The following is a 27,214-nucleotide window of genomic DNA, read 5'->3' as shown; positions in this document are numbered from 1 at the left end:
AGAACAGGCTTAATTGAATAGGCATTTTAAAGCTGATATTTTCAATAAACAAATATAAATGCTTGTTTGTTTGAAAATACTTTAGATGAATTTTTATACAGTTTTGAAATCATTTTAAATTGTAAAAGAAATTTGTTTGTTTTTGTTTATTGTTAATATAAAGGATTTAAATTCAATATACCATCTTTTATCATTTATAGGTAATTAAATAAATATCGCAATACAGTACTTATGTTTTCCTAATAGTATTATATACAGTATTGCAAAATATAATGCATAAACTGCTCAATCCAAAAGTGGTCTAGCGGTTAGTCACTTGTCCTGTAAGCAAAAGGTCAGCAGTCCGAACCATATGTAGTGTGAAATTTATCAGTCATCAAAATGTTGTTATGTTGTCAATTGCCTCATTTTCTTAAATGAAATGTATCTGGTCTTCTTAACCTGCTTAATCATAAAGATGTCTATTAGATTAGTCACTTGTCCTGTAAAGCAGAAGGTCAGAGGTTCGATTCATGTAGGGTGAATAAAAAATGTTGTTAGGTCGTCAATAGGAGTTGTACAGTGGAGCTGTAGCTTGGTGGTTAACATGTTTGTCTTCAATCTCAATGTCCAGAGTTCAATTCTAACCTAGTGAAAACTTTTAACTACTTCCTAAGCCTCTAATAAGACTAGAGGATTAAATCACAATAATTATAAAAAAAGTTTATCTATCCCGTAATTGGAGAGTTGCTCGCTTTTCGATATGTATACAAAAATATATGCCTGATAAAGTGTATCTAGACTGTATATCCTGCATAATGATGGTCTATGAGATTAGTCACCTGTCCTAAAAGTAAGAGGTCACATGTTCAAATCATGTACAGTAGGTGAATGTTTATCATGTGTTCATCATGTAATAAATCTGCTTATGTTTCATGTTAAATGTCATATATACACTACACGATAAAATATCTGACCTGTTTAATCATAAAAAGGTTAAAGAGATTAGTCACTTGCCCTATTAATAAAAGTCACAGGTTCATATCCTTAAGGTGATCAATTTTTCATACATGTTTTTTTGTAATTAAAGATTTGTATAAGATTAGATATATTTTCATGATAACATTTATTGATTTATACATCTAATTTACTATACATACAATAGCAACATTTGTAATTTAAATATATAGTACATAGAAAACGATGTTTGAGTGGAAAACTTGCTCATGATAGATACAGATTCAATGTGGGACAAGCTAAACGGTTTTCTCGCTTACTGTTACTCCTCACACTACTTTAAATCTGTATTTAGAAAATGTATATGTATACAAAACACTGATGAAGGACCAGTGTTGCCCGAAAGCTCTGCTAACTTTTCTGTCTGCTTTATCATGTGATTTTTTTTTGTATCTCCATTGCGATCCAGCCACTGATACCCACAGCATTGACATTTTTTTATTAATTTGCCTTTGGATTTGCATACAAAACATACATAATTTGTGACTTTACTCCCATGTTTAAACACATTCAATCCTGATTATTTTTCATTGGTGACCAAATAAATATTATTATTATTAATAATCCATCTGCATTTTTCTTATATACTCTCTAAAATAAATGTATTTACAATTGTAGTGGAAATTCTTGTTGACCCTATTAAAGTTGAAAATTTGAAGTAGTCTTGAATAGATTTTACTTCTTCTTTTCTAATCGCTCATGAATATTTATAAGTCAACCATATGGGACTAATTAATACGAATTATGATTTTAGAATAATCTATTTAAAATGTAATTTTTTATTCAAATCTGATGTGCTATCAGATTTTTCTTAAATCAGGATTTTGTGTATCATTATAATAATGTGTCATTTCAATCCATCGATTTGGTATCAGCCTTTCTTAAAGCAGTCTGGTTTTTGTTAGAACCCTCTTTTAAACTCTGTCTACACTATCAAATTTTATGTTGTGATGTGTCCATATATGGACACAATGATTCCATATTTTGGCGGCCACACTTTTTTTGTCAAACTAGCTTAATACAATATACAAAATAACAATTTTATATATTTATCTAATATAAGGAACGTAGGTATATTGTTATCTATTACTTCAAATGATAACCACTTTCGTCATCAATTATTTTTTATTAATTCAGAAACTGATTGAAATTCACAAAAGTCAAACAGTTTAAATCTAATTATTATAAATGTATATCATACTAGTTATATGAAAAAGGTTAAATTCTAACCAAACACATCAATTATTATTATTATTATTATTATTATTATCAACGTAATATACGTAGTTGGCTGTGTTTTAACTGAAATCCCCAGGTAATGCAAAGCACCTGGCAATCGAGTCTAAACCTGTACACTGAAGCGTGAAACCGCGTATTGCATACCTGATAAAAGGCAATTTATTCAGGGATTTGTTACTGATAGTACAACTAGCAAGATCCGTGACCTTTAACTGTTTCCTGACCACGGTATGCTTGTATCACGCAATATGACAGTGTTCGTTTACCCAAGGTGTGGTTGTGACGTCATGTGACGTGAGATCGCTGATCCTTGTAGGATCTCGCAAATTCTATCCACAATTGCAAGTTTTCCGGTCATGATTACAAACTGTAAATAACTAGACAGATGCCGTTTATCATAATTATTATTAATTATTAGTTAAATCCATAGACTCAGCCGAGGTCATCAATTTTTTATATGTTGAGTGTTAATTGTAGTTAGAATGTAGAACGATTATTGAGATTGTTCATCTCAAGCTCTGTCTAAACTATCAAACTCTATGTGACAAAAAATGTGATGTGCCGATATATAAACACCTATGCTCACTACCAAATATGAGCATATCACTACCATATTTGAGCGCATCATACTTTTTTTTTGTCAAACTAGTTTGATAGTATAGACAGAACTTTACACAGTACGACCCCTCATTTGGGACGTCCCTAATCAGGGGACGCTTTCCTGTGAAAAAAACCAGGGTAAATTTGGTTAAATTAACTCGTATTCAGAGGGGACACTTTGGTGGGTCCTGAGGGTGTCCACTTAATAGACTAGAGGTTCTACTGTATTCTAGAAAATACATTTTTTTACACAAATTCACCATTGCTTCATTTCTATGTTGACAGTTTTCGCACCTCAGGCAACAATTCCAGACCGAAACTCCCCATGCCCTAAGGTTACAGACAAGCGATGCTTATGTGTGAACTGTAATTAATCATTAATGCTTAGTCCTGTTCACACACGATTCTCATGACATGTGAATTCACCACGGGTTTGATGATGTCATATATCAAATTTAAAATGGAATAAATAAATGAAATTATATTATTCCTAATTAAGACGTAGAGTATTTAGTAACATTGACGCAAGACCAGCCAATTAAGTCAATCGTTATTTACTAAATCTATTCACAGACGGAATTCTTTGAAAACCCATGATTTATGAATATCATAATGATGTCATTTTGCCAATTAAGTCAAATATAAATCTATAATACAAGGACTTTTATTACATTAATGTAATGATTAATGAAAAGAAATGGATACATACATCACACATATCTTAAGGGGAAGGCAAGGGCCATATACCGTAAAACATTCCCAGTAAACCGTGCTAATAAAATTATCAAAAAAATCAGAAAATAATGGAAAAAAAAGATTGTAATATGTCAATATGTATTTGTAATAATTATGATGAATGAATAAATGAATAAATGTGGTAGATTACACCACAAAAGAGGAAAAAAAAAATCCAAGGTTTTACGAAAGGTGGGAAAAAAAATACATTGCGCATATTTTTTCCCCAATTTTCACAAAAGTCAATGAAAATCATAGTGAATGCGTTGGTAAAAAGCATTTAAAGCAGATACTAAATAAATAAATATTTGTCCTATTAATTACCTTATGCTTAAATAATTGATTATGCTTTTATTCCTGTGCCATATTTGAAGTGTTCGCCCACATTTATAAAGACAAATTTGAAAAACCTGCTGTAGAGCCCATTTGAATATTCTGCGAGCCAAGGTTATATGCAATATATATCTAGAACATGATTTCGAAAGTGTTTAAATAATTAATAATATACTTTTTATTATATATAAGAACCGTACACTATATTTAACTGTAGAACATAACATTATAATAATTTTCATATTATGGAGATATTGAAATAATATTTATAATAATAATAATAATATTTATTCGGTCATCAATGTAAAAATAACCAGGAATGAGAATAGGCTTAAGCCCAAACAGATTCTGCACTCAGTCCATAGTGAGTGTAGGAAGGGGATGGGGGTGGGGGAGAAGTGGGAGCTCTGCAGAGGCCAAATATGTCCCCATCTTCTTGGATCCGCCTATTATTGTACTATACTATAAGAAATAAATACAAATTCCAAAATTGCAAATTATAAATAAACATGATTGGTATTTTAATTTAATGAATATATTTTACGTTTTTACCGTCAAGATTGAAATTTGCCGTGTATAGTATTTTAATTGTCTACAATTTCTCATTTCATATCAATTTATCTATTACTACTTGCTTCTGCTTATATTGTTCATTGATTAGTATTCGATGCCTTAAAGAATCTATTACCGCACATTAGTAGTGATGCTGAGTAAACGTATGTAGTTCACTCGTCCACCCACACTGATGTATTTGTGATGTGAGCCCTAATCATGATGACATCATAAGGCAAATCAAATTGAATCAATTGGCGTACTTAAAGAAGATTTGAATACAAAATGAAGTACACAATGACAGATACATTAATCAAATACTATCATCGCATTTAGTATTAAAGTGGGGGTGTGACATGAGGTACTGGGCTGCCAAGAGCTTTACATCTCATAAATGTTGTAGGAAATAATGCAGTCATTTAGAAAGCACTAACGGACCATTTCTAAATTAATCTACTGCAGTTTTCTGCAGTAACTACATCTTTCTTTACTCTTTTACACTGTTTATTGCAATGACTCTCTCATAACTTCTACATTTAAAAATCATACAATATTGCAAAATGTAGTTACTCCTATTACTGCAGTAAATTAATTTTGACGTTATTTCAGCCAATTCAGAGTTCTGAAATTAGTTTTTTCTGAATTTAAAAATAAATAAACGAAAAATTAGAAGTATAAAGTAATGTATGATAAGAAAAAAAAAGAGGGTGAAAATGAGAAGGTGGTATACAGAGTGCCCTTCCATCTTAACTAGGTCCTCCTATATTTAAATATTACAAAAATTAATTTTGCAGAGATTACAAGAACTGAACAATTTTAATACATTAATGGCTGTTGTTGGTGGATTAAGTCATAGCTCGTTGGCTAGGTTACGTCAAACAAACTCTCACATTTCACCCGAAAAACAGAAGGTATGTAGAGCATTGAAATGGTCATTATTGTTTTTTTTTATTTGATTTGATTTGATAACATTTATTTAACCAATAGAACACAATATGTGATATACACATTTGAAGATGATATACAGAAAATAATAAATTTGATAATAATGATTTTGTTATGCATTAGGATAAGATTATTCTATCGGTTTATATAATAATAATAATAACAACTTTATTTCAAAATGGATGCAACACTTGAATAACCAGATTGGTGTTTTTCCCAAGGCCGTTAGTTTGAATCATGATTAGAAGTTCTCAGGACTTGTTTCAAAATGACCCAGGGACAGACACAATATAATATGAATAAAATGAATTTATATGTTCTTCCTATACATTAATTTGATAATTTTTAATAATAATAATTATATAATAATATGTTGTCTTTCTATGTTTTATTTTTCGCTTATCAATTACAAGATATTTCGAACTCTATCATGACAATTTGAGATGAATTTATAGTTTTAATAAAGTTATTCAAGAAACAAAAACAATGAATAAAAATAAAAGTTTGCTTACAAATAAATCAATCAAAATTCTGTGGTTGTGATATTTGCAATTATAAAAAATAGTTCAAATTACGACAATAGCTGCTTTTAGATATTCTTTTGTGGAAACTGTAAAAATAGCATTCTGTAGACTGTAAACATATTTTTATGTTTACAAAATTATCGAAGGACACTCAATAGAAAGCAAAAATATAAATTGCACAAACCTAAAAATAATAATATTATTTACAAAATTATTCATGGACTTATTTTTGAAAAAGTTAAATATTTTTAGAATTATCATTATCCATCTAGAACTATTATTTCCACTATATATTCATATGAATACATATTTCATCAAGTTGTTATACCTGTTTTCAAAAATATAATGCAACAGTTAAATTTATGACATTCCAGCGGATTTAGATGGACTGAATATAAGATTTAAAACAAATTGGGAAGCTTTGCAAGGCAATAAAGGTGGTTCACCTTAGTCATCTGAGAATTTGTTTTATATTTCTCCATTATTGAAATTTTTTATATAAAATAGTTTTTCTTATGGTTGGTGGTGAGTTTCAGGGGTATGGGGGTGTGGACCTTCTTCTGTACTAATGCATATGCAGGTTACTCTTTAATCCTTGTTAATTTACACTAGAACCCCTATTAAGAGGGCACCTTTGGTTCCCTACAAAGTGTCTCATTAGTGTCTCCTCTGCATATAATAGGGTGTTGACAATTACAATATTTCCCCAGTAGATGTTCCACTAGATGATTGTCATTGGCATCTATTAGGCCTATGCACACTAGTTAGATATTTCCAAGAAATAAATTTCAGTAAAACAAAAGGATACTGAGTACTCGATAGTTTTTACTTATAGTAGAACCATTCCTTTGGGACACCCCTATTCAGGGATCACACCCCTATTCATGGGACAACCCTGTTCATGTGACAACCCTGTTCAGGGACATCCCTACTCAGGGGACACCCCTATTTAGGGACATCCCTATTAAAGGGATACATTCCAATGAAAATAATGACAGGAAGAGACACCCTTCACCTTTTGAAGAGACACCCCTACACTTTGTTGGATCCTGAAAGTATCCCTCATAATAGACGTTCTAATGTATTGTTTTCCATTGGATCTTATATATGATGATTACTCTATTTTTATCTTGTCTAGATTATTACAGAGATGACAGAATTGTTATCGTCAACTTCTAATTTTAGCAATTACAGAAAAGCACTTAACGAGGCCAAGGGTTTCAAAATTCCAATTCTGTAAGTATTCAGACACACAGTGATACAAATATACCAAGTAGTTTGTAGAAAAATAGAGATTGCTTTCTCTCACACCACCCACCTCCTCCCCTTCACTCCCTGCCAAATATAGTATATAAGTATAGTGAAAAATGGTTTTGATGACATGGTTTTTTGGAAAAAATGAATTGTGATAACTTGACTGTGAATTTAGATAGACTTATAAAAAGGACATAAGGCAGTCTGCATAAGGACATCTCCCCCTACCCCAAAAAAGTTCAAGTTTGTATTTTGGCATGCCCAAAATACAGGTATTTGACACAGGTGTGTGTCGTAGAGAGGCCCAGCTAATCGTGGATGACTGTCGTCTGATACAGGTGACTTTCTCCACACATATACAGCTTAACAAGTGATGTCTAACACTTATTAGTTTTTCTCAGTATTTTCTACATATGTTATTGCAATAGAATAAGAAAGTTCTGCCTGCAAATTTAATTTGTAAATCAAATGATTAAGGCTGGATAAACAATTCTGTAGAGGTTAGATTTCTTGGTTTTGAGTTTCTAGTTGAACGTCATCATTAAGTTTTATTGTAGATAAAATTAAAATCATTTATCTTAAAAGTGCTTCACCAAAAAGATAAAGCTCTGTCTGCACTATCAAACTAGTTTTACAAAAAAAGTGTGATGTGCCCTAATATGGAAGTGATGTGATGTCATCGTGTCATGGGCTCATCACATTTTTTGGTCACATAAAGGTTGATAGTGTAGACAGAGCTTAACTCCATATCATTTTGGCCATTGAGTAAAACACATACTTGTCACAATTCCAATTTTAAGAGCATGGGGCTTATAACTGTTTCAATATGGTACAATGTTGTATTGCATTCCATTCCACCCTATAATTTGCATCCTATATCACTAAAAACAGACTATCCACATACACCTTTTGCTACCTGTCATTTGTTAATAAAAATAAACTTACTTCTTTTGCCATTTGCTAATTACCTGTATTAATGTTAACAGAATCACCTGATAACAGGTCTTCCAACACAATTCCAATTTCAAGAAGATGGGCTTATATCACAATTCCATCCCACCCCAAGTCAACGTTAATAACAAATATAAACCTGATACCAACAATGTATTATGGAACTACAACGTGTTGTGTATACGTTATTGATAAATAAACTATACAGTAATACTAACAACATGTGCGCATAGGCATGAATGGAAAGAAGGAAAGAACCTGATTTTCATTTTAATATTTAACATCGTTTTATATAATAGTGTGCAATGTGTGTCAGTGACACAATGTGAGGTGACAATTTGGCAATGTCAGTATGTGATAAATAGCAATGCATAGACCATGGCATTGTTTGTCAATGGTAATTTTTTTTCATATTTTAATTGTAATTTTTTTTCTTTTTTCCCCAAATCTTCATATGTGGTAACTATTACTACAGAGGTGAGTTACTTTAATTTTTAAATTTTTATAAATCATTAAAAATATTTTCATGGCATGATTAAGATCAAATTTTGATTGACATTTATATATCCTGTAATGCTCTTTACCAGATGATGATAATAAGAGATTGTCCAAAACAAAATCATTTTTCATGATAAAAACTTTTTAATTTTTACCAGGGGTACATTTAAAAGATTTAGTACTATTACACACAGCTCTACCAGACAAAACGGAGAAATCGCAAATTAACTTCCGCAAGATGGCCCAACTGACGGTTACGTTTGAGGAGCTGATGCGTTTAACGCATATAAAACCACCGGTAGAGCCAAATATGGATCTCGTTAACATGCTCAAGGTAAAACAATAAATAAGTTTAATCCTGTAATAAGAGATCATGACACAATAGTTCTACTGCAGTTACATGATTTTACTGCAGTAACGTAAATAGTAAAGAAATTGTATTTACTGCGGTAAAATGATTTGACATATGGTCCCTAAAGCTACAATAGTTACCACGCAAAAATAGGGGAATCCTGCCCTGAAGCATTGCGCAAATTCACAATACACATCACCACGCATGTGAAAACAGATTACAAAGAAATTATAGGTGATTATGTTTCAAACATCCAGAAAATGAAAAGATTAGTAGTTAATTCCACAAATAAAATACAATTGCTCCTACAGTATTTCTAATGTAATATTGTGATCTGATCTGAGCATTAACTGAAAAATAAAATTATTATTAAAACTAATTATCAATTTATGAAATAATTATTCTAAAGGAAATGTAATGTTCAGTGTTTTTAGTACGCAATCAGCCAATTAGTACAGCTTCCTAATTAAGTCTACATTGTACATCGTCTAAGTACTCCAAACAACAAAGATGTTAAGTAGCATTTTAATGAATCAAGTATGTAACAAGAATACCAATCAAACAGTCTGTCGTGCATTTATCAAATTTCATAACAGAAACAACAATGCAGAGTTCTCACTGATATCTTTGTGTCAAAATGGAGGATTTTACGATTTTTAACATTCTGAAATATAAAAAGTGTGATTTAGTTAATAAAAAAACTAAAATTTAATAAAATATATAAATCCAACAAAATATACACTTTAATAAAGATAAAAAAAGAAAAAATTTTTTCTTTTTTTATCTACAAAAATAGTCTTTAATTCATTAGTATATGTTAATACTATAGATGTCTATTTCTAAGCTCTTGTACATGTTAATATTATAAAATCATATCTTTGATAAACACATTAATAACATAAAATTGGCTGTAAATTGCCAATCAAATTTTTATAATATCAGTCTATTAAGTGTTGGTCATGTGACTTCACAGGTGTTTATAAGAAAAAGACAGGAGTTAAATAATCGCATGTATTTAGGCCCCTGGGGATCTGGATCTAGGGACCAAAATAATTGTTTCCTGTTTTGTATGTGTAGCAGATATGTGATTATTAACTCATGTTTTGAAGTGAGCACCTTTAATTATCTAATTTAATGAAGTAGATTGGGGGCGAATATGTTAAACTGAATGAGATGCCGAAGTGACATTCACTTGGGCTGCCGTTCCATCTATCCACTTTTGAATTCATCATCAATTTTATTTATCGTCAGAAGGGAGGTGTTTGCGTAGTGTTGGGGTAATATTGTTTTTGTGTGTTTGGGATAGTTTGATAAATAAATATATATGGCCCAATCCCGTCATGACAGACAATAACCAAGATAGGTCCAAGAGGCCCAAAATATTATTTAACTAAGCTAACAAAAAAAAGAAATATTATTTATCAATAATGTCAAAATAGCCATTGTTTAAAAGCCAATAGACACGTTTCGCGCTCGCGAGGTCACCGTCAGTTTGACCTTTTAGTGGGTATACAATGGTAAACAAACACAGCGAGAGGTATGTTAAAGCATGGGAGAACTGAGAGATGATCATCTTAAAAAGCAATCGTCAAAACTAGCCTTTGATGGAATGGCATGGTAAGGATGTTATTTAATTTCTAAACTTATGTTTTTTATTCACTGTAGAATTATTTGGGCATTTGGTTCGGAATCATCGACTTTATTTATGTATTGTCATTTGGTTTGACACAAGTGACATATAATTACGGTGCATTTAATACATGTTAACTGTTTTTGTTTTTTAGTTTTTAATTTTATTTACAAATGTTGCGTAAATATATTAATTATTATCTTTCATTCTTCTTCATGCTCCTATTGCATCTTCCATGTATTATGTGATTTTCTTCGGCGCTTAAACAGACACCCAAGCCTCCTAGGCCTAGAGTAGACGAAGTACCGCATCAGGCAACGCCACCGGGCGGGCGGAGAGACACGAGCACATTGTGGACGTACCTTTCCTTGAAAAATTTCCAAGATTTTGCGCCACTATCCTTCGGAGCCGACGCAAACCACTCAGCAAGTGTTTGAAAATTAAAAACAGGAATATTATTCAGTGATTTTGTGTAGTTAAATTCACGATTTATCCAACATATACAACATTTATGATGCACCTTGCAACAAAAGCACTCGGCAGTCGCCATTTCGCTATGCTTCAACACGCACTAGGCGAGAGGTGTTCGGTTTGTTTACAAATCTATACCAACTATTTCTGATTGGTCGCGAGCGCGAAACGTGTCTATTGGACTGTAATTGAGAAGTACACAAATGAGGTCAACTCTACAGGATAAAATGATTGTCTAAAATGTCTTTAAAATATTAAAGGTAAACGTTTTGAGTGAAGTGTTGTCAGATCCAATAGCCCATGCTACTCAAAGTATTGAAATGTTCGGTTCCCATGAAACAAAATAGGGACAATATTTCAGCACTCCAATACAGGGAGTTATATGTTAACACTACAGCCAACCCCATTTTGTTTGTTGTGGTTTTAGCTTTGCATTTGTAAACACCGTTCAACATTTGTATTGTTTTAGTTGCATTCGTTTTTAACTTTTACTTTTAATTGTTTGTTGTTTTTATATAGTTTTGTTTACTGAAACAGCCTAATTAAAAACACTATATTATTAAAGTGATCAAGTTTTCCGTTTTCAAATAAAGTTATTAATATTAAATCATATATTATTATAATCGGGGGACATTTATAAATTAAGGGGACACTTTGTTTTGTTCCAGTTGTAATAATAAATTGTGCCTGAAATAATATCTTTATTTATGAAATTGAACATGAAATATTGTAATCATGTTTTCAAAATTACAGCGCTCAATGCTGGTTTTAATAGCAATTAACATTCCTGAAAAACGTCACTATATTTAGCATCTTATTTTCTTCAATTATCAAAACTTGTAACATGAAGAATAAATAGGATTATTTACATATTTTCATCTTCAAATAATAATGGTTGAAATTATGGTTGTGAACAAATATTGCTTTTTAATTAACCATAACTTGTTTAATTCGCATACTTGGAAAAAAAATTACCAGAGTATTTCCCCGTAGAATTAGCACACTTTGATTCACGTCATAAATTAGTTTATTGTTTTCTAGTCTGTCGTGACAGTGAACAGGTATTCGTAGATATTGTTGTCTGCTAATTAAGTTTACTCTAAGACCTTCTCAAATGGTTTGCATATTCAGATAATGTGTGAACTTTACGTGTACTGCTGTATAGGCCACTCAGCGTGAACACTACGACGATGTGGTTTTGTTATCCAGCGATTGACTCGTTCCCTGGACGATTTCCACTTTGTTATCTTGCCGTGTGATTGGCATGGCTTTTAATTCCCAAACTGTTTGATTTCCTTGTAATTTTCATATCTGCAAAGCTTCATATGTTGATTTTTACTGAAGGGAAGACACCTGATTATGACGCTATCATTCCGATTCCCTACACATGTCGGGGGGCATTTAAACACAGTGATTGCATTCCCTGTGGAAAGATGAAATTAAATGCCAGACAAGTTAAATATCTCTGAACAACTAATACTAGATTTTTATAATAAAAAAGAACAACAATGCAAGTTAATGCACTACATGTAGGCGTGTGTTAGTGTTGTTTCTATGGTAATGCATATGGATTTCGGTTGATATTTGCAATATGTTAAATCCTTGCGAATATACAGTTAATTTATGATAATTATTTAAAAGTCATTGATCAAGTGAATATTATTTTTTAAAACCGCAACATCAAAAAATGTTTATGAGTGCAGCGGTGCTTTTTTGATCATTCACGCTAACCTTTTAGAGGCCTACAACAGGCTATTAACATATGTATATAAGTCCCAAGACTCTTCCATCAACGCTTAAATTTGTATAATTTAACACGGTGACTGACTGTTTTATTTTCCAGGTATCTTTAGACTTAAAATACACAGAAGATGAGATTTATGAATTATCTTTAGCGAGAGAACCAAGGAATTCTGCGAATAGTGCGGTAAGTATGGTTCACTTGCAACAGTCGTAAAGAACTTAGGCTTACGTTGGATTTATTCAGTGTGAGAAACTAAATATGACACACACTGAGTAGAGAAATATAAACCACTCATAAGTCTGGGACTCGTGAAATGGCTTGCTTTCCTTCATATAGTGGAAGTAAATTATTCATGTAGACAACTATTACTTAACTAAGATTATAAAAGTCAACTTTATGAGGACAATACATTATTATTAATGACAAATAGACTCCATTGAAGCAGTCTCATTCTCAAACCGTTTAAATACTCATTTTACATTTTTCCAAGAAAAGTGTGCCTATGCAAGTTGTATGTATGTTTTGTTGGCTGACATTGCTGCTGTTATAAATTTGTACATGTTCACGAATAATCTTATTCTTTGTCATCAAGGCTTTGAAATCTTTAGTAATAGTACCACATATTTAATAGAAATATAGTAGACCTCTAATCGTTTGAGAGACCCCCCTTATTTAGTAGAGACCTCTAGTAATGGGCCACTTTCCTGAGAGGGGCAATATACCATAAAACCTCGAAAAGAAGCCCATGGGCTTAAACTTCGAAAAGAAGCCCATCTCGAAAAGAAGCCCCTCTCTACAGTTTGCAAAAGTACTCTCGAAAAGAAACCCATCTCGAAATGAAGCCCCCTGGGCTTCTTTTCAAGATAGTATGGGCTTCATTTCGGGATAAACTACTCATACTGTATTGAGATGATGACGAAATTATTGTATTTGACCGTGAATCATAGGGCTGTTTTTTTGCTTTTTATATTGTTTTTTAATTGGTATATTAAACATAATTTCATGGTTGAAAAAATGTCTCAAAAGTCACATTATTGTAGTAGAAATTCACAAAATTTACAGCATTCATTTCGAAAAGAAGCCCCCCTCTACAGTTTGCAAAAGTACTCTCGAAAAGAAGCCCATCTCGAAAAGAAGCCCACGCAAGAGCACTAAAAAAAGAAGAAGCCCATGGGCTTCTTTTCGAGGTTTTACGGTATGTGTTTTAACACTACAACCAACCGCTATTCAGTGGGCACCATATTAAAGAGACACTTTGTTGGTTTCTGGAGGTGTCGTTAATAATACTTTATATCCAGAAAATCCTCACTGACAACTGCAATGCAACTCCTCTCCCAAAAAACCTATGCTCCACTCTAGTTCCTCAAATGCCTTGTACCAGGCATATTTTGTTATGAATTACTTGTGTTATCACTAGGGTCTCACGCTAATATGATTGTTTTTATGAAATTTGTCAGGCAGTCTGAATTACCGTATCTTGATGCAATTTTGACCCCGTTCAAAAAGATGGAGCTTCATGCAAATCTTGTTTATAGGCTATGTTATTCAAGTGGGACGTACTTTTCAAATGGCTTTCATGTACTTGATACTTCAGTTTCTGCAAATTGTGATAGCACTGACAGAGATGAAGTTGAGAGTCCATCCACCTTTATGGTCTAACCTACTTTTATATCCATAAGAACATTTCTGCAGTTCTTGATAAGTAAAATGAAACAAATATTGTAGCGTTGGCGCACAGCCAGTTAGCATATGACAAAAACTGACAGTGCAGTATACATAATGAAAAACATTGTACACAAACGGAGTGAGAATTACTGGCTTAAATGATGAATTTCTTTTAAAGTAGAAGATAATGAGGAGGACCAAAAAAAAATGAATGAAATATGTGATTATGAGGTTTAAGGTCTGTCTACACTATCAAACTAGTATATGGGCACATCACTTGTCAAATAAAGTTTGATAGTGTAGACAGACCTTAAAACTAGTTTGATGTGATGTGCCCAAATATGGTAGTGATATTCCCAAATATGGTACAGATATCATCATCATCGTGTCTATATGGGCATATCCACATTTTTTTGTCACATAAAGTTTGATAGTGTAGACAGAGCTCATGACTTATTTTAAACAGAAGCATTAAAATCCACCAAATCTAATAATGATAACCTTTTAAAATGTATTTAACAAGGATTATTTTAAGAAAATTACAATTTGTTTTTTTAGCCTCCAACACCAACGAAACCTCAGGTGTTTGCGGCTTGGGCGTCAGGCATTTCTGCTCCTTCTGATCAAGAGACCATTGGGAAGCATGTCAGTGCAATGGTTGAGGTATGTACCATAAAGAGATGTATCTCTTGATTATTGAATTACCTAAAGGATCATGGCAAAATTATTCATTATTATTAAGTTTAAATCTTTATATGCGATTTTTTGGGAGTAGGGTAATCTTACTACTAGTTTAGTACTGTATTGCAGTGACTGTCATACATTTCTCAATTGAAACAAAGTAAAATAATATGTTGATGCATTTAGTTACTGCAGTAGAATACTATAATTTCAATAATTAATTAAAATGACTTTAAACAACCAAAAGAAATTGACTATGTCTATATGTTATAAATATATGTTAAGTATTGTTTTTTCTAGGTTAAGGGTCAATATCAAAAATACATTGTTAACATTGTATTATTATATTAATTGATATTTTGTATTACTTCCATAGGCTGTCTTCAAAAATTATGACAATGATAAAGATGGTTATATATCTTATGCAGAATTCCAAGCAATTTCCAGTAATTTTCCCTTCATGGAATCCTTCTGTGTTCTCGATGCTGATCAGTAAGTATGCTATTCTGATTAATTCCATTATCAAATCCTAGATTCAACGAATTCGCCATGCACTGATGAGCAAGCGAGGCATATTTTATAGAATAGGCTTTCTTTGTTAAGCTCTGCCTACACTATCAAAAAAAGTGTGATGTGCCCAAATATGGTAGTGATGTGCCCAAATATGGTAGTGATATGACATCATCATACATACACATACAGTATTTTTCATTTGTCAAAATCAATCAGATAAAAAGTACCATAGATAAAAAGAAGCCCAATATGGTTTGTTACCAAAAGAGAGAGGGGCCAATACTTATAATCATATAAAAATCACAAAAAACACACAAAAACAACAATAATCATATATTCTCAATAATTGTTTAATTTATTACATTCTCCTCTCAATTATTAGAATTATTTAGAAGATAGAAACAAAAATACTGTTCATTATTGAATGATGACAAATAATATCCAAGTACAGAACAGTGTACTGTAAAATTACACTGCCATATATTCTCAATTCGTTAAAAAAAATCTTGAAAAACTTATGAGCTGTGGAAAGCTTAGTAAAAAAAGTGAATATAACTTCTGTGTTTATCAAACAATAAGTCTTACAAGTTGACGCAAGTGCTCAACAAGGTCTATCAGGCTAAGCTGTACACATGCTACTATTTACGCTATCACAGCACAGCCGCCTATCTAACCAACGCATACAGTGACCTTACATGATTAACCCTTAGTGTAACTTCCCTGGGCATATTCCTGACCTGGATCTCTTGTAACACTAATTATGTGTTAGCTGAACTACGTCGTTCATAAATCATTACACATTAATGAATGAATTCTTGAATGAATGTAAATGCGAACGGACATTAAGTGATTTTATTTCATAATTTGTTGTGCAGACAATCGCTCAAACTTTAAGTCTCAGGTGAACTTGTTCAGACAGACAAACATTAAACCTTGTCTACTGTTGTATCACTGTTTGTTGATAACATTTGAGAGTACCACTTTATACACACAGGAAACGCAGTACCTTGAAGAATAATCAGCAATTACATTTAATACATGTTTAAGAAACAACCCATTGACAACTGCTTAGGTGGTCAATGCTTAAAGTAATTTTTACTTATTTTGATCTCCTTTCACACATTGTCTTCTTTTTTCTTTCTTAAGTATATATATCTGTTCTTTTTTGTTCAATGTGTGAAAAATAAATAAACGAAACAAACAAAACAAAACAAACAGAAAAAAATAACTTTCTTCAGACAAATTCAAAATAAACTATTTTAGTAGATTTAGGGGACACCTTCAGCACCCAACAAAATGTCCCCTGAAAAGTTTGCTGTAGTTTTGAAACATTTTCCCGTTATTCGTTTTACACAAAATTATCCTCTTAATAGAGTGTGTTTTTAACCACAAATATATCAACAATGTTTTAAACACGGCATTAGTTACCCTGTTCCGGCACATCACAACTACTACCCACAATGGAGTTCACACTGTTTAAATAAGGTCACCACTAATTGGTAAAAAACAAAAAAAAATAACCGGTGGTAATTCTTGTTACTAATTTTTATTGAAACTTGCTAAAGTCTGCTCAGAAAAAAATAAAAAATAGTAGAAAAGGCACAAAATGAAACTAATTGAATTAAAGAAATTAACTCATAATCTGTTTTGTCTTTTCAGTGCAAACAGAATCCATTGTAAATTAGATGTTGTTCTTTTTGTTCACTTTAGCTTTTTAATAGGGTCAGACATAATCTGTCTGGATAAATTTTCTCAGGGAATATGAACAAAGTTCACATTTTTAACGTCCTAGTAACCTATTGCTTGTTATGAATTTGTTATCACGTTCATTGCATTTACCTCTGTGTTTTTGTTTGCCTCTTCTCTCCAGGGATGGTTTGATAAGCAAGAGTGAAATGAAGAATTATTTCGTAAAGGCTAATTCCCTAGCCTTACGCAACAGTTTCAAGCACGACTTTCACGTGCATACTTACTTCAGTCCGACATTTTGCTCTCATTGCACTGGTCTCCTTTGGGGTATTATTAAACAAGGTGTTAAGTGTAGAATCTGTGGTATTAATTCTCATAAACATTGTAAAAATCGTATTGTAATGGAGTGCAGAGCGAAGAAAGGTACAGGACTGTATAACGATAGTAGTTCACCAAATGGTGTTCGAAGGCGGCACACGATGGATTGTTCAAAGATGAATGGTGGTGAGATAAATTACTTTTTCTTGTTACTTACCCATAGAAAAATTTGTTTATTTTTATCGGTCAAACAAAATAATTTATTATTTGACCACTTTCATTGATCAGATTTTTTTATTACTTTTTATTATGTTATGTGATCGGTTGATATAAAGTTTGCGGTACACCACATATATAAGTTCTGAAAAGAACTGTTGAGTTTCTTTCAGGAGTTATATGATCTACTTAAGTATTTTAAATATCAATTAACTTAATTAAGTATACGACCTTCTCGCATAAATAAAACTAATAATGATATTTAATATTATTAATTTGCTGTTTTAATTCATTATCTGCAGTACATATTAAATCTGAGCCAACCAGTCCAGATTCCTCACCAGTTGACACTTGCCCCATCGAAACGTGTACCCTGGAAACCTGTCCAGAAATCACCCTAGCCCAGAAACGCAAAATGTCTATGCGACAGAAAGCCAGGCTGATTCAACAAAGCACACAGACTGAAGACTCAGAGTCGGACAAGGACAGTGATCAATACAGCGTGACCAGTTATCCGAGTTATCTTAGTACCTGTACTCTTAGCACTTGCACTGTAAGCGAAGAGGACCGGTATTCAAGTATGGGCAGCCGGTATAGCGGAAGCGCCGGAAGTCTGAATAAGAGAGATGAGCTGGAGGAATTACGAGAGAGAGTTATGACATTAGATCAGGTATGCACTATTAATTTCTTAATTAACTATATTCCAATAGGAATGTGGTAAGTGCACAAAATAGTAATTACATTATTATTACATCAGGTATGCACTATTAATTTGTTATTATCTATAATCCTATAGGAGTTGCACAAAATGTACCTTACCGTATTTAAATTGTTATATATTGGGGTTTTTTCACATACATAAAAGCTAGTAAATGCAATGATGCATAATTTATGAAAAATCAAATGTACTATTTAATTTTTCACCAATGAAAGAATTAATTACATAGACAACTTTAGTTGCTAATTCTAAGCTAAGGAGCTTTAAAAACTCACCATTTTAATTTCTGCTATTTAATATGTTATTGTTAGCATTCTGAGGCTTTTAGAATAATGTATTATAATGAATTATTAATTATTACAGTTATTATTACAATTAACATGCAGGTAAAAAACAAACAAAATTAATATTATAATAAATATACAAATGAAAATACTATATTGTATTAAATTCATGATACTCGCCAGGTTTCTGTTTAAATATTGTTCAAACTTTTGGTTGAATTTGTTTTCATTAATTCTGAAGTGTCAAATTAAATACTTAAAGAGGTTTCACATTTAAACGGAAAACAGCGCACTGAATATAACACAATTTATATGAACTTGTGACGTCACTCTTAAATCACTACCTCTCAGAAGCAACACCCAAGAGAGCATCTGTGGTTTACTATATGTCACGAAATCTTGTTGCCAAATGATACTATTAAGTGCTGTAATTTATACTGAACTAAATCGAAATAAACTCAAAACAGATTAAGCCATTTAGCATAATATGTTTGTGAATTACACACAACTAGAAACTAACTAGAAATTATACCTACCCCTGCCCTTCCCATACCTCCCCCACCCCACCACTCCAGGGTGATTCTCTAGAAATGATACCTACACCCGCCTTCCCACCCCATCCCCCACCAATCCAGGGTGGTTCTAGAAATGATACCTACCCCCACCCTTCCCATCTCCCACCCCCACCACTCCAGGGTGGTTCTAGAAATGATATCTACACCTACCCTTCCCATACCTCCCCCACCCCCACCACTCCAGGGTGGTTCTAGAAATGATACCTACTCCTGCCCTTCCCATACCTCCACTACACCCACCACTCCAGGGTGGTTCTAGAAATGTTACCTACCCCACCCTTCCCATCTCCCACCCCCACCCCTCCCATCTCCCACCACTCCAGGGTGGTTCTAGAAATGATATCTACACCTACCTTCCCCACCCATCCCCCACCACTCCAGGTTAAAAAAAAAATATATAGTTCCATTTCCAGTATACATTACCCCCCAAGCCATTCCTTGACATTAACAAGTCGTTTTGTTTAAATACAATAAGATGCAGATTATTAACTAATAGTTATGGGGTTGAGGCAACTTTGTCATCATCATGACCTAATATAGAAAAGAACAGACATGACATCAAATATACATACAACAATTGTCATAGGACAGCGGTACAGGCTTGTTAAGCAACATATACCAGGGAAATTTTGACCAGGATAGACAAAGATGCACATAAAATGTACAGACAATTGGCCACAGGCTATCTATAGGACATAGGTACAAGCTAGTTAGGCAATTTTACAAGAGAAATTCTGACCTGGAAATAATCAATCAAGAAGACACAGCTCACAGACAACAAACGAAGCCACAGGGAGGATGTTCAAAGTGCATGGCAATTGAAGTGCATCCAGGCTTGGAGGCTGTGCTATGAACAAAGAAATAACATTATTAAAATTAATTACTATATGATAATGGTAATACCTGCATAATAGGGCGCTTTTGATTTGGGACGACTGACTACCAACCTAGGCCAGGTCAATCAGTGTGTCATCGGTCGTTGCCTGGACTTAAAAACCATCAAACCTGTGTCGAGATAATAAATTATTAACTAATATTTATCTTTATTTATCTTTACAGGAAAAAGCATATCTTGTTTCGGAAAATGACAAATTAAGACTAGAAAACCAGAATTATAAAGAACGGAATAGGCAGTTACAAAGTAACATAGACTCAATCAAACGACATACTCTCTCATTCATATTCGATCAGATGGACACGCTTCATAAACAAGAAGATTCAAAAGTATAAATACAGTAGAACAAAACAAACATGTGGCCACCTGAAGTCATCTGTTTGTCATTTTTTAAAGAAGTTCATATTTATTTGATTTAAAAAAAGGAAAAGCAAATTAAGAGAATTCTAAAAGTGATTCAAAGTGCTTAAGCCTGTTCTGCAATACGCTGTAGCAGTCTGCAAATGAATCAACATTCACACAACTTTGTTTTGAGTGAAAGACAAGAAATAAAAGTGAAGTGAGAGATGGAGGAAAACCAATTTGAACTGTAGGAAGAAAAGACAAAAGGAGAAAACAACAACTCCTTCCAAAAAGTCAGCCACAGCATGTTTATGTTACATTAGAAATGCGATTAAGATAAATTGTGTTTGGCCCTCCACTACACTCTAGAGAAGTTTGCCTGCAAATTGTAGAAAAGGCACATGTCCGTATGATACCAGAAGAATACAAAATACACCAAATTATAAAACCAACCACAGCATAGAGCTCTGTCTACACCATCAAATTTATGTGACAAACAAATTTGATATGCCCATATATGGACACTATGATGTTATATCACTACCATATTGAGGCACATCACACTTTTTTTGTCAGTGTAGACAGAGCTTAAGACAAGTGGCTCCCTTCCAGCAGTCACCAGTATATGAGCCAATGGAATGAGTGGCAATGGACATCTAACATCTTCGTTCTCAACCAACAGAGCATCTTGTAATAAACAGCATTTATTAAAGACTTCAATTTTAAATAATTACAAAACAAAAAAAGACAGTGTACACAAATGTAACTGAAATTTTGCCAATCTAAATGTTTCATATTTTTTTAAATCCTGCTCCTTTTAATGCCAAAAAAACCCCCAATAATGTATTTTGTGTCATTTTTTTCTTTGTTTATATTCAGGATATATTTATAAATTATATACAAAATCATATTTTTTAAGTTTCAAATGTTTTACTGTATTATGAAATATCATTTGCAACTACATTGATAATAGCACCACTTTTTTTGCAATAACAATAAGTAAAATATAACTGTTTTTAAACTGACCTAGTAGACGGTGATTTATGCAATTTTAATTGTTTCATTCATATTAATAATAGAAATAATGGAAAGGAAAGAAGGGTTACAATGCATATAATTAAAATATAAAATCAATTCTCAAAATCAGTGGTGGCGCCAGGATTTGCCCAAAGGAGGGGCCAAAAGCCCTGAAGTGAGGGGGGGGGGGGCAGTTGGTCATCCGTGTGAAGCTACAACATGGGGTTGGTGAGCCCCTTGAAGCTCCGATGACATTAGACATTTAAGTGTAGTTTTAGTCACTTTTTATTGTTTTATTTTTATCACAAAATAACATATTTTTCGCCCCATCAAAAATGGTCACTCACCGATTAAGGGGAAGGGGAGGGGAGAGGTCTTCCTGATGCTGGCGTCACCACTGTTATCAATGTGGTTGCAAATGGTTTTATATTAAACATACCAATTTTAAATTGGGGGTCATTCTTTATGATAGGTCTCTCCAAATAAAGATATTTTAAATTTGTGTTTACTATTACTATTGGAATATTGTTGTTAACAAGAATATTGTTAAGTGATCTTTTAATTTGTTCGTTTATTTAAGGTGTACCCTTTTAGGTATAAAAAAATATGCAAAAACATAGGAAACGTAAATATAATATATACATTAATATATACAGAAATAAGACTGCCAAATAGGTGTGCTGATTTTGATAAGACGTTATTAGCTGCAGATGATGATGTACAGAAATAATTTATTATAAAATAGTAACAAACATTGAATATTGTGACATGGACGCATTTTTCAATCTGTAATTAGTATGTACATAGACGTGGACCCAGCTGGACTGAGGCATGACGTAGAGAAGATTTTTTAATATAAAGAGAGTAGTAGGCAGAGTGCATGGTTGTGCATGTTGCATGAGTGTAGGATCAGGGTTAGGGTGAAGTTAATAAAGATGTAATATGCTTAAGCTCTGTCTACACTATCTAACTTTATGTGACAAACAAAATGTGATGTGCCCATATATGGACACGATGATGTTATATCAATACCTTATTTGGCAGGGATGTAGCCACGAGAAATAAAGTGGTCTATATATCTGTGCAAGCCACTCGGCTGTCAAAGGCCTCTGTGAAAAAGTGATTGAACCTTACCAACCGTACTGGTGGCTATGGCCCAGTTTGAGCACATCACACTTTTTTGTTAAACTAGTTTGATAGTGTAGACAAAGCTTTATACTATGTTGCAGCTAGGACTGCCGTCAAGACACCAACCATGTGTTTAAAATGTGTTCGATGGTGCTGCATAATACAGGCATAAACATAAAGTTTGATATTTTTTATTAAGGATTACATTGTAGGACATGAGTTGGTCTTTCATATTTTCAGGGTATATTTTTGTTACATTTCCTCATTTGTTGTTTTTTAAAAGAGGTTACAAACATTTTTAAAATAATTTTTATATAAAAGATGACTTTATTTAAATTGTATATTCTGTCATAAATATTTTTTAACATAATATCATTTTAAAACAATATGTGTCACATAATAACTTTAATAATTTTTTTAATGGACATAACTCATCTTCAATATAATCAATCGCAACCTTTCGTATTCATTACACATTACTAGACTATGCAGCTGTCAGTTCAAAATGTTATTCTACACTGTTTGATTTCTGTTCAGGAAGCATGCATAGAATGACTGTTAGACTCAATAGCTATGTAGTCGCGTATGGAAAAGTTACTAGTGACACCATATGGGGCAGATACTTGTATGCAAATGCATACACTCATGTTTGGGTAATATGTGCATAACAGCATGTTTGACCAGCAGTGAGCAGATTGTAAATTTTAAGTTCCTTGTGAAGGCAGTTAACTGTGTTACGTACTGTGTCCATATTTGCAGAAATCAAATTCATTAAACAATACAATACCATTTAAAAATAAAAATTGTATTTATTTTTATTACCATTTTTATTCATAATCTTTAAATATCCAATAATAACACTTACAAATTAGTATAGACCAAATTTCATTTACATTTTTAAATGGGGTGTTTGTAGTTATAATTCAAACAATAAAAGATATGTATGTTACCACTATTAGTTACCATGATTCGATCGGAGTAAGACGCTTACACAACGAGCTCCTGAAACGCACTACTTAGCATACTAATCTTCTCTAGGCCAATCACGACAAGCCATGTCACGATCTACACGAGCAAATACCAAGCCCGCTGAATTCGAAAGCGAAGACCAGCTATCGTTTGAATCGTTTGTTAAAAAAAAACTTGAATCGATTTTAAAAGGCCAAGAATCTAATAAAGCTGAGCTTTACGAAGCAATATCGTTTAATTCTGCTAGAATAGATGCCCTTGAAGATGAAAACAAGGAATTAAAAACGACTGTCACAGAGCTGACAACAACAGTTGCTAATTTACAAGGTAGTACAACTGACCTGTTGGCAAAAATTAACAAGACGGAACGCTTTTCTCGTCGTAATAACGTAAGAATTGTTGGTGTGGAAGAGAACACAAAAGAAAACTGTAAGTTAATCTTTGAGAACATTCTTTCTGATTTTTTCACACTCGATCCCAGGCCAACAATCGAACGGGCCCACCGAGATGGTAAAAGTATGAACGGCAAGCCAAGGCATATCATTGCCCGTTTTCTCTCATACGCTTCTAAGATTGAAGTTATGAAACAACGAAGTTCTGCGCTAGATAGCCAGAAATTTTATATCATAGATGATCTTACTGCTGCCGATCTACTGGAAAAAAAGAAATGGAGATCACAAGTAAAAGAGATGTACAATAAAGGTACCAAGCTTCGTTTTACGGCTGGAAAATGGCGAAATTCAACTGGCATTCCGGTAAACTTTTCGAAATTCCATTGAAATAGTTCCGGTAAACTTTTCGAAATTCCATTGCCATACTAGTGATCGGAATGTTGTTGTAAACACTTGGACTGTCTAAGAAGCATTTCTTCTTTACAAATTCTTTGCTTAATTTGTATAAGCCTCTTGATTGATTTTACAATAGCGTTTTCAGGAGTCTGTTCTCACATAATTGCATTGTCATAAGATGTTTAAACCACTTAAAACCATTTATTCACCTTTGTTTTATTGTTACCCCCCAATTCTTAACTTGTTTCTTTATATTTACGTTCTTGTACTTTTCTGTTTTTACGTAACATTACCAGGCATCTTTTATTACATACTATTGAATAAACTGATCACATTATGTATCGTTAGATATTCTCATGGACCCTTTTGACAATATAGATGCATTCCCATTTAATCACATTATTGATAATGATGAATTCTTGCATGTCATTCACTATTACTTTTGTGACGATAGAATTGACTTTGATAGATTTAATTCTTTAATTTTTAACCCTTTTGATATTAATTTTAAAGATGTTATTAATGACAACGATGCCCAATTATTTTCCGAAAATATTGAATCTTGTGCCTATGAATATATTGATAGTCTTAACAACAAATATTCAACCCAAGATTATTCATTTAGTATCTTTCACTTAAACGCACGCAGTCTTGTTAAACATTTTAACGATATCAATGTATGCGTAGGTGCTATTAACCATGAATTCTCAGCACTATGCTTCACCGAAACTTTTTTTAATCATAATACGCCTTTTTCCTTTTATAATATTCCCAATTATAACCTCTTGCATGTTTCACGAGCTGATAGACCAGGAGGAGGCGTTGCCATTTACCTACACCAGAGATTTAAATATATTCTTCGCCCTGATTTATCATTTATCATTACTAATGGTTCGGAATCTCTTTTCATTGAAATCGATGCACAACCCAAAAACATAATCCTTGGAGTAGTATATCGTTTGCCTGAATTATCCATTAACACATTTAATAAAGATATCTCTAATTTAATTGACACCATTAATAATGAGAAAAAAACAGCATATATTTCAGGAGACTTTAATATTAACTTGTTAAATTCCAAAACACATAAAGGTACTTCTGATTTTGTTAATACTTTATTTCAATCAAATTATTATCCTCTTATTACTAGGCCAACTAGAATTACGCGTAATTCTGCAACTTTAATCGACAATATTTTTTGTAATAATCTATATGATAACATTTCTTCCGGAATTCTATATTCGGACATCTCGGATCACTTTCCTGTTTTCTTGTTAGTACATAAATCAGAACCTCTCCAACACCTGAAACCTAAATCAAAATATATATACATAAAAAAAGTCAATGATATTTCAATTTCTGCCTTAAGTAATGATTTGTCAAATGTTGACTGGACTAGTATTTATAACTCCAATGAACCCAATGAGGCATACGCTTTATTCAACGACATATTTAGTACATTATATAATAACAACATTAAAACCACTCGTTCCAGACGCAATATTCGGAAAGAAAAAAAACCTTGGATAACTAAATGCTTAATTAAATCTATCGACAAAAAACACAAATTATATAAAACATTTCTTATATCTAAAAAGCAAAAGGACAAAGATAAATATGTTAAATATCGAAATGTACTTACCAAAATCCTTCGTACTGCCCAAAAGAATTACTTCAGTGACAAATTTGAATTCCATAAAAATAACATCCAAAAAACCTGGCAAACAATAAATGGAGTCCTTGGCAAGAAATCTCGTAAACCGTTTCCTTCTCACTTTATTAACAATGACATTGAATTAAATAATCCTCAACAAATTGCAACTGAATTCAATAATTATTTTACTAGTATAGGGCCAAATTTAGTTAACAAAATACATGTGTCGGATAATGATAATTATACTTCTACCCTACCTCGTCCATGTGTGCACTCTCTCTTTCTTAGTCCTGTAACCGAACATGAAGTTGTCAGTATAATACTTTCCCTCAAAGATAATAAATCTCCTGGGTTTGATGGGTTTTCCAATAAAATTATTAAACGTGTTTCTAATTTTATATACAAACCCTTAACTCACATTTTTAATACTTCTTTTCAAACCGGTATTTTTCCTGATTCTTTTAAAATAGCTAAAGTCATCCCTATCTACAAGAAAGAAGATCCTCATCATTTCAATAACTACAGACCAATCTCCCTACTTCCTTGTTTCTCAAAATTAATTGAAAAAATAATGCATAATCGAATTTCTTCCTTTTTAACTAAACATAACATTTTATTTAAAGGCCAATATGGTTTCAGGAAAAAGTATTCAACAGATCTTGCTTTATTAGATATTTTTGACAAAATTACAATTGCCCTGAGTAAAAATGAGTTTTCTGTTGGCATTTTCCTTGATTTATCTAAGGCCTTCGATACTATTAACCACGATATTTTAATTCATAAACTTTCAAATTACGGTATCAGAGGCCTTCCTTTAAAACTAATTAAAAGCTACCTTTCCAATCGTGTTCAGTTTACTTCCTTAAATAATTTTAACTCTTCCTATTCCCGTTTAACCTGTGGTGTTCCCCAAGGATCGATTCTTGGACCACTCTTAT

General features: G+C 32.6%; 1 protein-coding gene across 1 annotated transcript in view; it reads left to right on the top strand.

Annotated features, from left to right (window-relative positions):
* The window catches only part of LOC140060679 (ras guanyl-releasing protein 3-like), a 41,213-nt gene extending 20,400 nt beyond the window's left edge, over nt 1-20,813 (top strand). Inside the window, exons 8-17 of the mRNA XM_072106990.1 lie at nt 5,250-5,366; nt 7,063-7,160; nt 7,677-7,678; nt 8,786-8,961; nt 12,924-13,007; nt 15,048-15,152; nt 15,547-15,662; nt 17,554-17,876; nt 18,209-18,576; nt 20,543-20,813. Of these exons, the coding sequence (XP_071963091.1) occupies nt 5,250-5,366; nt 7,063-7,160; nt 7,677-7,678; nt 8,786-8,961; nt 12,924-13,007; nt 15,048-15,152; nt 15,547-15,662; nt 17,554-17,876; nt 18,209-18,576; nt 20,543-20,713 (1,560 nt within the window). The 3' untranslated portion in view covers nt 20,714-20,813. The remainder of the gene's footprint in view (nt 1-5,249; nt 5,367-7,062; nt 7,161-7,676; nt 7,679-8,785; nt 8,962-12,923; nt 13,008-15,047; nt 15,153-15,546; nt 15,663-17,553; nt 17,877-18,208; nt 18,577-20,542) is intronic.
* Nucleotides 20,814-27,214: the final 6,401 nt, after the last annotated feature.

This window comes from Antedon mediterranea, chromosome 10 (assembly GCF_964355755.1).
Source record: "Antedon mediterranea chromosome 10, ecAntMedi1.1, whole genome shotgun sequence".
Classification (NCBI taxonomy): domain Eukaryota; kingdom Metazoa; phylum Echinodermata; class Crinoidea; order Comatulida; family Antedonidae; genus Antedon; species Antedon mediterranea.
Note: the sequence above shows the minus strand (reverse complement) of the source record. Positions and strands in the feature narration are given on the sequence as shown.